Here is a 12,899-nt window from a genome sequence, read left to right on the forward strand (position 1 = left end):
ATATTCATACACAACTGTCAGAGAGGTTCACTTCCCATGGAAAAATACAAGAGATTATACTTAAGCATACCTTTCATTAAAAATGTTAGGCATGGGGGTTAACCAAATCTTTCCATATTTTAGGTGAGTACCTTTTTGGAGCTTATTAACCATCGTGGAGAATGGAGTTCTTATGCCACTTCCTACTTCAAATTTATATTCTGATGGAGGAAAACAAATCCACATTGCAGTTTAAATTCAGAAAAGGTGGTTTTTTTTTTTTTACAAACTTTTAAAATCTCTTGCTTTAAGAGAAAAACACATTTCAGCAAAATACAATATTCTACATATATGAGATACTTCCCATGGGTTCTTTTCTTCCAGGAGCTGATTGGTCATCTTCCAGCAGTAGGTATGTTCTCAATTTGAACATCATCATATTTCACAAATGGACAAAATTATGGCAGTAAACTTGAAAAAGTAGGGAGAGTTGTACACAAGCTACCAGAAAAGGCAGAGGTTGGGCATTACCTGCAAATCATGATCTCATATGTTAAAATGTATCTTGGCATTCAGTAACTGGAATTTTTGGAAATATCTGTTGCACAGTGAGGTTGGGAGGTCAGATGATGCTCATTTAGATTCCTTACAGGCTTAAATTATTTCCTGAGACTGAGCAGGGGCATTTTGGGTGATAGATTAACTCTTCCAGAACAAGAAATTCCATTTCAATAAATTATTGCTCCAGTTCACTAAAGAGTACCATGGTGTCCTGGAAAAGAACGTCCCTTCCAAAATTCCACCCCTCTAGTCACTCGAACAATGGGAAATTCACATTTACCATACTCACTTTGATCCTTGAAGTCATAAGCAAAAAAAGAACTGTTTTCCCTCATCCGGAGACTGTCTAGATGGAGATATGATATTGGAACTTCCCTGGTGGTTTGGCAAACTATGCCACCATGCTCATATGCATTTGGCAACTGGCATGCTTGATTCTTTCTTTATAAATCAGCCTGCCAGTCTTCCTTGAGTGTGGCATTGTCTAAATTAATCAAGAAATAAATGACCCTAATAGGCAAGCTTTTTATAGCTTGGTAAATGAATGGAGAATGGCATACCTCAGGAAGAAATGGAGTAATAGTTAATAAAATGTCTCAGCTGATTATGGCCATCTTTCGAAAGGGATGAAAGGCAAATCTTCACAAGTGGTGAGTAAACTATGAAAGAAGAATCCTCCTCCCTCTCCCCAAAACCCAACTCTCCAGAAATTTCTACTTCAGATATGAGATCATGGTCTGCAGGTCTACTAGTGTCAAATACCATTTCATTCTAGCAGAGCCATTCAGGAGGCAAAAGGCTAGGGTTATCTGTGACATGAACTTAACAAATGATGTGAGAACAATAACTATGCTTATTGCAATTGTTTTCCATACTTGATCTATTGATACTCTGCCCACATGAATGCAATTGAGAAGACATGAATCATTCTAATAGAAACTTAGTAACCTCAAGGTAGGACAAAGCAAACTTCATTTACTAAAATAAAATTTGGTTAAATGGTTTTCATTTTAGGGGCAGTTCTTTCCCTTAATATCCTGATAAACTCCTTATTCAGAAAGTACATTTGTTTTGTCATTTTGTTACTTCATTAATCTATTGACTTCATTTCCAAAGACTGCAATCAGAATTAAATGGTCTGTATCTCTTTTCTGAACCTGAGTCCAGGAGGTTTTTCCTTTTCTTCCCCCACTCCTCAGATTTTAATATTTTAGATTCAATTAAAATATACAACCAAAGTTGATGGGAAACAGTAGCTCTCTTCCAGGTAAGAGAGGCTACTAAAAGATTTTATAGTCACTGGACATTTGTTCAGTCCTACCTGAAAATTAACTTATTTTACTGCTTGGCATGGGAAAAGGCATTTTCTAGTAATTTTCTGTGACAGGAAGCACAGCATTAATATTAATCCATGTAAGCACCCAACAGACTAAATCTATCTGCTGGGGAGCAGTTTGACATGTTAACTCAATGAAAACATTTACTTCGGTACTTTTTAGGAGAGAATTCAGCAGCAGTTACAGTTAATATGCCACCTTGGAGAGCTACGAACACCCTACGTGATGGCCAACCGAGGAACACTTTCCAGGTCACAAGAACAATGATATTGCAAGAAGCTACAAAACAATATTGCAGTAGTTAAAGTAACCACTACTATAGTGATCATGGCCTGATCAATGTGCCAAATATTAATGCAAGGAGCACACTAGACTTTATAGGATTAGGATATTTTCCTTATGCTAAGAACTAGTTGGTGGTGCATGATGACTGGTGATGATACATTTATTCTGTTTCATTCTATGACGCCTCCTAGTTAGATCTCCTTTCTCCTACATTAATTATCTGTATTCCATGGCAGTATATTTTCATCATCTAAAATGAGAGCACTATAACTATGGTATTTCCCAGCTGTCTTTCACACACACACACGTACACACATGCACGATTACACACATGTATGGACAATATGTATAAAATGCTCATTTTCAGTGGGTAAGCTCTCTGAAGGCAGCCAAATCAGCCTTCCCAAATATAGAGAATCATTCAATGCCGATGAAAAGCCTTATCAACTATTTAGCTCCAACATGAAATTTTAACACTTGTCCATGCGGTGATTGATTTAAATGTCTTTTGTGTTTTTTTACTAAAGTCATCCAAGCTGGAATCTCAAAGACTGACATCATATGTAGAATTGAATAGGCTCACATCTCTGTTTTTCTTCTTTTCACACAGTTGACTAAAACCCTTGCTGTTGAAACATGAGTTGACTTTGAATTGCCATTAATGTATCTATATTTGGCTAAGGCTGATTTGACTTTTTAGAGAAAGGCCAGCCCATCTGCAAATGGACACTTTCTTCCACACAAACATCAATGTACACTAAAGACAAGTCTAGGTATATGTATATATAGCATATATACATATATATGTACATGTAAAATGGATTGGGAAGTCCTTTGGTTTAGACGGGATTAAATATGTACTTCCCAAGTGCATAGGTTTCCTTTGACCAACCTGTTCAAAACACAAATAAGAGAAGTGCCATGGCAATTTTGACATTTCCTATCATCTTCCCTATTTACAGGCCTCCTTTCCTCTCCTCTTCATTTTTCTTAAGCATTCTATTTTTGAAAGCAATTAGAGCTTTTGGCCTTCTAACACCCCATTGGTTTGTCCATTCCTTGGAAGGGCTCCAAGATCACATCCACAAACTTATCTTTAGTGGAGAACAAGGTTGCAAAGAACATTTCCCTCTTCCTTGATTCTGTCTTCCCCCCAAGAAGTGGACACCTTGATGTGTCATGAACAATTCACTCTTGATCTGACTTTCCTTGTTACCCCTGGCCAGCCCAAGCAGCTGAGGTCTGAGCTTTACTCTCCCTGCATCATTGTGCAATACTGGAAAAGAAAAAAAATCCATTTGTCTACACCCTTCAGACTGTGGTGACATGATCAGGGTTCTCTTGAATTTCTATGCATTCAATTTCCTCTCTCTCCTTTCGTTTGGCGCGTTTCTTTTTCTTGTGGTGCTTTTTGGAAGGGGGGAAAAAGGTTAGGAACACAGGTAAGATAACAAAACAGTGCAGAAGTGTGCAACCCCCAGTGAGCAGCAAGCATTTGAACAGTGTGAAGGTCAGGTTCGAAGGCACAAATAGGAGGGGGACCAACCCAATAAGAAAAGAAGTAACATTTTGCAAAATGGCTGTCCCATGCTCTTGTAGGGAGCTTTTTATACATTGTGTTCGGGTGTGCTCAGTTGCTAATACAAATGTGTAAAGCAGTGGTGCACAGTGGTCAATGGCAAAATTTAAAGTGTAGATAAGGCACAAGATAGAAATGCAATCCATGTCGACGTTCCATAATGTCATTAAGCCCAGAACGCCCAGCTCAATTGAGGTGACGCTAAGAATTAGCCAGAAGTTTCCCAGAGGGTGGATCACTAGGAAAAAAGTCAGGATTAACACCAGGAGAACACCAAAGCCTGCAATCAGAACAGGCACTGTGACAGACAAGCCATAGTGATCCATGAACACAAAGGAGGGGTTGAACACGATGAATCGGATGCTCTTTGATAGGGACAGGGGCCTCAATTTTTCCAACACTTCTATGACTTCCTTCTGCTTGTCTCTGCTAGTCCTGGCCACCAGATACAAGCGAGAAGCAATAATGTTGTTTTCATCCCCTGCCTTGGAGAAGATGATATCGTTTCGAAAATGCTGGAATTCTGGCTTTTTTAAAAATGAACTTTGTAGGACACTAATAAAGTCACTCTTGTTATTGGCACTGATGTTGCTAACTTTCAGGAACTGGTAATACTGCTCCACCCATGACACTGCAGTGAACCCACTACAGAGTCTCCGCAGATCCTCCTGGACGCTGCTGTTCCAGTACTCCAGGGGCTCGTAGATGTAGAATCCTATCACTGGGCTGTAGTTGCTGAAATATTTCTGCTGAACCATGGCATAGGAAACGCTCGGGGAATCACTGGCTAGTAGATTGATGATGTTGGCTCTGTCACTGATCTGCAAGCACCCCATGAAGGAGAAGGAGGCATATATGAGATAGAGGATGACAACAAATGGCTTCACGTAGATATTGGTAATCCATTCATTGTAATGTTCGCGGAGGAAGTGCTGAATGAAATGGTGCTGGTAGGGGTTCGTCTCATGATGGGATGTCTGTTGATGCCCATCACTCATCACTGTCTGGAACCACACTGGTTTGCGGTCCAGGTATTCTGCAGAGGGAATCTTACAGCAAAAGATGCTATGGTAGCGGTTTTGCTCGAGTTGGCCAGCAAAGACCAGACAGGAGCCAAAGAATGAGAAAATGTAGAAGTAGTTCAACAGAATGGAGACACACATGTTCTGACAGAAGACCTTCACAGCCTCTATGTTTGTGAATGGGCTGGCACCCATGCCAAAGGTAATGAAGTACAAGGAGCTGGTCATGGTATAGGTGACCATCACATCAGAATAGGCATCTGCCACCCTGTCTTTGAAGGGCAAATTCTCTCTTGTTCTCCGCCATCCAGACAGAAGCTCAAATACTCCTTTAGTTCCATGACCTAGTTTTTTAAAAAAAGAAAAAGAACAATTGTTTTTATTTCCTCCTATGGTTCAAGTGAATTCTTTATAGATTATCTATGCTAAGCAGTGCTTTAAACTCCAGTCTGCAAAATGCTATGATCCTCCTACCAGGGTCTCAAAATTTGAGTTACACAACGGGATATATTTAGTTCCTGTGCCCACTTCGGCAAAGTCCAAATTCATTGGTATTCTGGGTAAAACAAAACATGTGTTATCTGTCTTATTGATTCAACAAGTCATAAATGCAATTAACATTATTATGTTATTTTCTCACCCTGCCCACATGTTGTCTCCCTAAATGAGTCACGAATCGCGAATGGCAGGGGGTGTCATTCATGCATCTCCAAATGACCCTCGACACCAATTGAATGCTTGATCAACTGAAGCATTGACTGATAATCCCTAACCTCCATTTGAAGCTGACTTACATACTGCTTTAGGAAATCATAAGATGATTTTAAACACTTAAAAATCACTTTACATCGATTTTACAATGTTCATAATCTGCTTGGTGGCCGAATGGCTTAGAAACCAGTTCCTATAGATTTGATTAATTAACATTAGATGTGAATTGGAAAAAAACCTGCCAGGTCACATAAAAGGGCAAAACCTTCAGGGTGACAGATCACAGCAAGCATTTCCTTTGGGCTCCTCACAGAGCTTTTATTCACGCAGTATGGATGCTAACAGTTGCTTCATTAAAGTGGATGGGGAATGCTTCTTTTTGATCAACTTCTGTGCACTCTTTAATAAGGGTAAAGAAGAAAAAGCTTCATTCAACAAATATTACTTGAGCACTTGCTATGTACCAAATACAGTTAGATACTGAACTGTTCCCCCGCCTCCCACCATGCCCCCCTCCCTCCAGGAACTTAACAGCTCTTAAGATAGTACCACTTGCTTCCTTATCAGCAAAAGTTGAAAGCCACTGGGAAGGTAAAGATATCATACCATACCTTCAATTCCCTTGTTTTCACTTCCCTGAATTAGTTCTGTCAATTACCAGCCACAATATATCAATTGGTAACTTTCTGAGTGAGTGAAAATTTCAAAGATCACTCTTGCCCTTGTCGGCAAAACGATACTACGCACAAACCTTTTCTATGAATGGATACAAGCTGTGTTTGGGCTCTTCTCCAAGAAATCCATTAGACAAAAATGTGGCTTGAAGGCATAAAATGACCTAGTTCAAGAAAACTCGGAAAATGGACTTTGTGCGGCACCTGAATATTGTAGCATTTCACTTAGTAATGCTTTAACAAACATGATGGATGGAGTCTTACTATAACTACTGATCTTGTGTTGTTGATAGGGTTGCTAATAAGCCTACATAATTTTTCCCATTCTTTGTTACTTTTATTTGGGACTGCGATGGCACAATTAAAAATTATTTCTCAGCTTACCTTTCAACCAGAGGTGACTTATGTGACATATTTCTGGGTAATGTAACTGATGGTCACCTTAAGATGGTTATTAGAAAACCAGAAGGAGCTTTGCCCTAAATGGCATCATGGAGCCACCAATAAGAGCCACAGTCTACCATCTTCTCTAAGTCTCTTTAGAGAGAGTCAAATCTCCATTTGTCTAAGCCACTGGAAGTACAGTTATTACATGCAGCTGCATCTATTCCTAACCAACAAAGTTTTTTTGGGTAAGTTAACAATTCTGAAACGTGTTTTATGAGCATCTAAGAATTCTTGCTTTATAGTTAGACTATAGTATTTATGGGTTTAAATATGCCTAATACTAATATTTGATTTTAAAGACACATGAGTACACCTATATTGAGAATTTTTATTAATCATTAATTATTGCATTGGAGTTCTTCTTATCCTAATTATAAAGCCTATTATCCTCCAAAGTTCTCTCTTGAGTTCTCAGTCAGAAAAGATAAGTTTATCCTAGCAAGTAGAAAGGTTAGGCAAATTACATTTAGGTATAAGATAAGTTTTTGTTTGTTTTTATTTTTTTTGCAGATTTTTGGGAAGCAATGATCTATTCCTTCTTGGATTTAATTACTGGCCCAACATATATGTAAGTTAAGTCTAATGATTTTTTTTAAGTCTACTGATTCTTATCATTAATTCTTTATTTCTGTCTTCTGCAAGATTCCTTGACCAAAAAGAATACTTGTTATTTCATTCTCTTGATAAATATGTAATATTAGGATATTAGCTGAAGTAATTAAAATAATTCCTTAATTAGAGCTCTTCTCTTCTGAAATGAGGACTCTTGCTATCTTTGTAGTCATAAGGAGGGAAAAGGCTACATGGGGCTGCAGCTAAATTTGGTTTCCTTTGCTAATGGTCACTTTTATGGAATATTAGGTACACTATGTAGGTCAGATTGTTGCTTTATATAGTACAAAGGTCTGTACGTGTGGGAAGATGATGCTAAATCGTTTTAGGTTAAGTAACCACTCTAAGTGTGATAAAGACTGAAAACAAAAGTTCCAAACTTTGGAGAGGGTATATTTTATCCCATTCATAGGTTTAGATATTTTACAGGCCATTCCTACTGATACTCATTTGATTCTCACTGTAATCTGGCCATTTCCTAGCAGTTCAGATCTATTACCTGCTTCAGCCATGGTAGCCTTTGCTCTCCCTGTGAACCCGTTCTTGATAAATCCTATCTTCTTAGTTTTATTCATGCTATTTTCTCTGCCTTACAATACCTTTTCCTCATTGCTGGTCATATGGAAATTCTGTCCATCGGTCTGGTAAGCATCAGCTCAATTCTCTAATTTGCCAGGAAGCCATCTCTGACAATTCCAGACATAATGATTTTTTCTCCTCCTTAAAGTCTTACTGCACTAATTAGTTACTCATTTTGGCACACAACCATGCACTGTTTTGCTATGGAACAAAATGGTGTTCTTAGGATATGTTCTTTTTCTTTGGTTAGATTGAGAGGTCTTCAAGGTCAGAGGGTACATTTGATGTTACTTTTATACTCTGCAGAACACCTGGAACTTAAGTGATAGATACCCAGAAGATGTCCACTGATCTCTTGTTGAATTCAATCAAGTTTTGATTCTAGATGGGTCAAAGAAATGTATTGTTTAATTACTTTTTCTGAAATTTATTATGCATCTTTATATCTATATTAGTTGTGTCCAGAAGAGCTATATACTTTTAATTCAATTCAACCCAATATATATTTGTTATACACAAAGACCTATACTAGTCAACATATAAAACATAAAGGTAAATAAGAAACACAATATTTTCTAATATCTGTCAGAACAGAACATCATTTTTTACTTGGGTAATTCTGAGACAGAGAGCATAGCTTCTAATACATATGAATTTTAGAAGCAGTCCCATAGGGTGGTCAGAAACATTCCTATCTTCTAACTAGATGCCAGTAGCACACTCCACAGTTGTGACCACCAAATACATCTCCAGACATTGCCAAATGCTGACTGGGGGACAAATTACCCCTGATTGAGAATTACTGGTATAGTCAAAAGAAAAAGATAGTATACACACACACACACACACACACACACACGCTTTAATCATCTTTTTCTGATTATAAAAACATGACATATTTCCATAAAAAAATTGTGAAAGATGGAAAAAATAATGGTGAAAAAATTATTTCATAGTTCTATAACACAGATAATTGCTGTTAACAATTTTGTGTATTTTTTCCAGTTTTGTATGTATGTATTAAACTTACTCAACCATCCATCCATCCAGACTGGTAACTACTTAGTTATTTCATGGAACAGGGATCCTGTAAGAAGAAATTAGAATTTGGGATTACTCTTGCTGCTGTTCATTTGGCTCCTGTCAACCATAGAGAGCCTATTTTTAAACCTCTGAAGTATTTGCTCTCTTGGTTTCTTGCTTTGTACTTTGGTTTCTGTTCTGAGGCTGATACCATTTTTTGAATATCAGCTTACTTGAAAGAAGCCGTAACTCTCTATCATAGCTTTTTAAAAGGACATATGCACTATTTTTCCATTGTTACTGAGGGTCCTATTCCAATTCAGACAAGATACCTGTGATCAATCTCAGATAATGATAGAACACATGTGAATGTGACTTGCCTCACCAAACAAGGACCTGAACTGATTCTATTATATTTCTTCTTGGTACCTTAGTCCTGATAGTTCTTTGCTTCTGTCCCATTCTACCAAAATCCTTAAGTCTTACCTAAGGCCTAAGTTTGTATTACGAACAACTCCATTCAAGTTGCTGACTGGTGAGAGACATGTATATGAGCAATCATATTAGAATACCGTAATAAGTGGCTCAACTGGGACATTATTAGATAACTAATCTTCCTCTCGGCAAAGTTTCAGGAAGGAACAGAGAGAGCACTTTTAGGAGTAAAAATGCTTTGGACAGAGCTGGAACTGGGAGAAAAATTCAAGGAGGGAAATGAATCAGAATAAAAGATTTGTGTGTATGTGTGTGTACTGAATATTCCAAAAGTCTTTAGGGATGTTGTTGGGAGGCCTCTTTCCAAATAGAAGCAAATGAAAGCATTGTGCAATAACAAGCAAAACTTATGTAACATCTGGCTAATCTACTCTATTTAACAATAATTTAACAAGTTCTGCTATTTACAATGGATGAATATGGAAAAAAAATGAAGATTATGTGGATCCTTCTTTTGGTCATGGCATTGCAGGTCAGCCAGAGGGAAAAATCTTAAATGGTTAAAATGTAAAAACATGCATTTTTTTAAAAAAAAATCCATTTATTTATTCATGAGAGAAGCAGATACATAGGCAGAGGGAGAAGCAAGCTCCTTGCAGGGAACCTGATGCAGGCCTTGATCCCAGGACCCTGGGATCATGACCTGAGCCGAAGACAGATGCTCAACCACTGAGCCACCCAGGTGCCCCTAAAAACATGTATTTTTGTTATCAAATAAAACTGCTTTCAGTCCTAAATGAGTTGAACAATATTCAGAACTGGTTATAATTCCATTTGAACCTGAAGTAGACACTTTACAACTAAAGAGGACTTCTAAAGTAAGATAGATTTCTGAGAACAGATTCCTTCCCACATTTAACAACATTTCTCTAAACTCCAGCATTTCAGTGTGAACTTAACGCTGTGGTTGCACCTACGGTGCTGTAGGAAAACTCTGGTGACATAGTTTGGCCCAAAGTGACTTCCTTCAAAGGGATGTTATTCATTTGTAAATTGAATATAAATTCTACAGTTGCCATTTTAACCCCAAATCCAATCTCTCCCAAATCCAGAATTCCAAAGAAAATACTTTTAACAAGGGTTAAATCCAATCAGAACTAATTGTAACTGATTCAATTAGTGCTCCCTACTGGGCTTTTCTTGATATATTGCTCTAATAAGCACCATCTGTGAGTTTCTAATTCTTTCTAATCAGCTGAATTAGAATTCTCTTCATTTGCCTTGAGATGATGTACTAGTGGGCCTCCCTTTATACTTGAATATGTCAAGCCTTCAGAAGGTCATGAGAGTTTGACATCTCCTTTTTCAGTGACATCAGAAATAAAGGTAAAAATAATATTCCCTCTTATGACCTGCTCCAGAGAAATTTTTTTACTTTCTCTGAGCAGTTATTCCTGCTTTGGTTAGCTATGCCTTCAGTAATTGTGTTTGTGGAAATCACCCCTGAGTTCAGGTGGAAATGAGTATTTTAATTTTCTGTTGGGCTCTAAGGCTATATGACTTCCCCATACCAATCAAATGAATAAATAGTGAATAAAAAAGAAAATCCAGTCAACTGAACCAGTAATGCAGCTAACAGCAGCAGCAAAACAAAATCTGGGTACTGAATCATTTTGAGTTACCATTCACTTGTTCAGTGTTACACAGGATCCTTATCCATTGTTCCTTCTGCTTAGTTAGCTGTTCCTACTTCTATTTTAAAGATACCACTCAAGCATGATCTCATCTCTAATGCCTTCTGCTTGCCCTCTTCATCCCTAACTCAGATGCTTAGAAGCCTTTCTGTGTTCCAACACATATGGTAGTGCTTACTACTACACCCAACTAAAATTATCTACTGGTATGCCTGTTTTTCATGTAAGTCTGTAAGTTCCTCACTATCTATGTTAGGCACTGTCATTTCTATTTTTGTATTTCAATTATTTGACACTGATTGGTGTTCAACAAATGTTTGTGAATTTGAATTGGCCATGATCTGTGTCTAGTCTTAAAGGTATTTTTAAGTGTTCTTCCAAAGATTATTACTCACAGCTCTATATCCAGCATAAGCATCTGTGAAATATAATTTGCCTCATTTTACTGAAAAGGACATTTGCTGAGTGTTACTCAGGGATTCTATGGCAGAGGTGGTGATAGATATCAATGACGTTCAATTGCCAAATTAGCATGTAATTAATCAATTTGGCTGGTTCAGCATTATAGATGTCTGTGAAGAATGGAATATGAAATTATAAAGCTTGTTCTAAATTATTATTTGGCAGGATAGAAATGAATCTATAAGATACCTTCTACCCAAGAGAGAGATTTTTTAGACATTTTCTAAACCCAGTGTGTCTAACCTAGATGTGATGATCAATGTGTATTTGTAGACTGATTAATTTAAATCAGAATAAATAGATGATTATCAAGCTCTGTTCATAAAGATGGCCAAGGATTTTGCCTTTTGATACCTATAGAGCCCCCAAAAACGTAGGGTAGGAAGTTATTTGACAGGAATATCTAAGCCACTGTTGCCAGGGGGCATATTGGATTGTTTTACCAGAAACTGTGATGGCATTGTGTAATGAGGGGAGGGAGGGTCTAGCTTCATATCAAGCAGGAAGCCACTTCTCTTGAAATGTCCCCATCCCAGTACAGAATGAAGCAGGCTCAATCAGAGCGTAAAGAGGTGGCATATTGCAACGAAAAGAGGAATTCAAAATGAATCTGAACAGACACTCATCTCTCAGCATTTAGCAGGTTAGAGGATTTCATTGTGTCCCTAAGAAGAAAAAAAATGGAATCTAGTAACCTTCTCATTGTACGGTTTTCAATGATGTTGTGTATTTTATACATATCTTAATGCATAGAAAAGGGTAGTCTCACTCCTGAGTTGCATTCCATCATTTTTGCTAATTTATGTTGTATTTCTGCATTAAGTTAAATTGAAAAAATCTAGTATGCATGTGTATGTGTGTTTCCTCATACACACATGTATATTGTTTTAAAACCTGGTGACTATTGCTGCTAAGGTTTTAATACTCCAAGTGGGCAAAATTAGGTAAGTAACATGATTTGGTATTGTGGTTAGTAGCACAAAAGTAGCCAAAGCCAGACGGCTTGAGTTTGTTTTTTTTATTTTTTTAAAGATTTATTTATTTGAGAAAGAGAGAGAGTGAGAATGAGAATGGTGGGTGGGTTGAGGGGCAGAGAGAGAGAGAGAGAGAGAGAGAGAGAGAGAGAGAGAGAATCCCGAAGCAGCTTCCCTACTGAGCAGCTGAGTGTGGAGCATGATGAGGCTCAATTCCAGGACCCTGAGGTCATGACTTGAGCTGAAATTAAGAGTCCGATGCTGAGCCAATTGAGCCACCCAGTCATCCCCATATTGCTTGAGTTTAAATTGCAGGTCTCTTTCTTTCTAGTTCAGTGACCTTGAGTAGGTTATTTTTTTAAACATTCCATTTCTCAGTTTCCTCTTTTATGTAATGAGATGACAATGCAATGAGATGACTACCTTATAGGATTAGTATGAGTTTTAGATAAATTTACATATGTGCTGAGCATACAGTTAGTGCTATTTTGAATGGAAAGAAAAGTTCAGTGCTGGCAACTGCAG

The 12,899-nt window shown here is 37.7% G+C and overlaps 1 protein-coding gene across 1 annotated transcript in view; it reads right to left on the reverse strand.

The window, feature by feature from the left end:
* Positions 1–3,473: 3,473 nt before the first annotated feature.
* Positions 3,474–12,899, reverse strand: part of PTCHD4 (patched domain containing 4) — a 174,971-nt gene continuing 165,545 nt past the window's right edge. The window contains exon 3 of the mRNA XM_055330915.1: positions 3,474–5,107. Coding sequence (XP_055186890.1) covers positions 3,474–5,107 — 1,634 coding nt within the window. The remainder of the gene's footprint in view (positions 5,108–12,899) is intronic.

The sequence above is a fragment of the Nyctereutes procyonoides genome, unplaced genomic scaffold (genome assembly GCF_905146905.1).
Source record: "Nyctereutes procyonoides isolate TBG_1078 unplaced genomic scaffold, NYPRO_anot_genome, whole genome shotgun sequence".
Classification (NCBI taxonomy): Eukaryota; Metazoa; Chordata; class Mammalia; order Carnivora; family Canidae; genus Nyctereutes; species Nyctereutes procyonoides.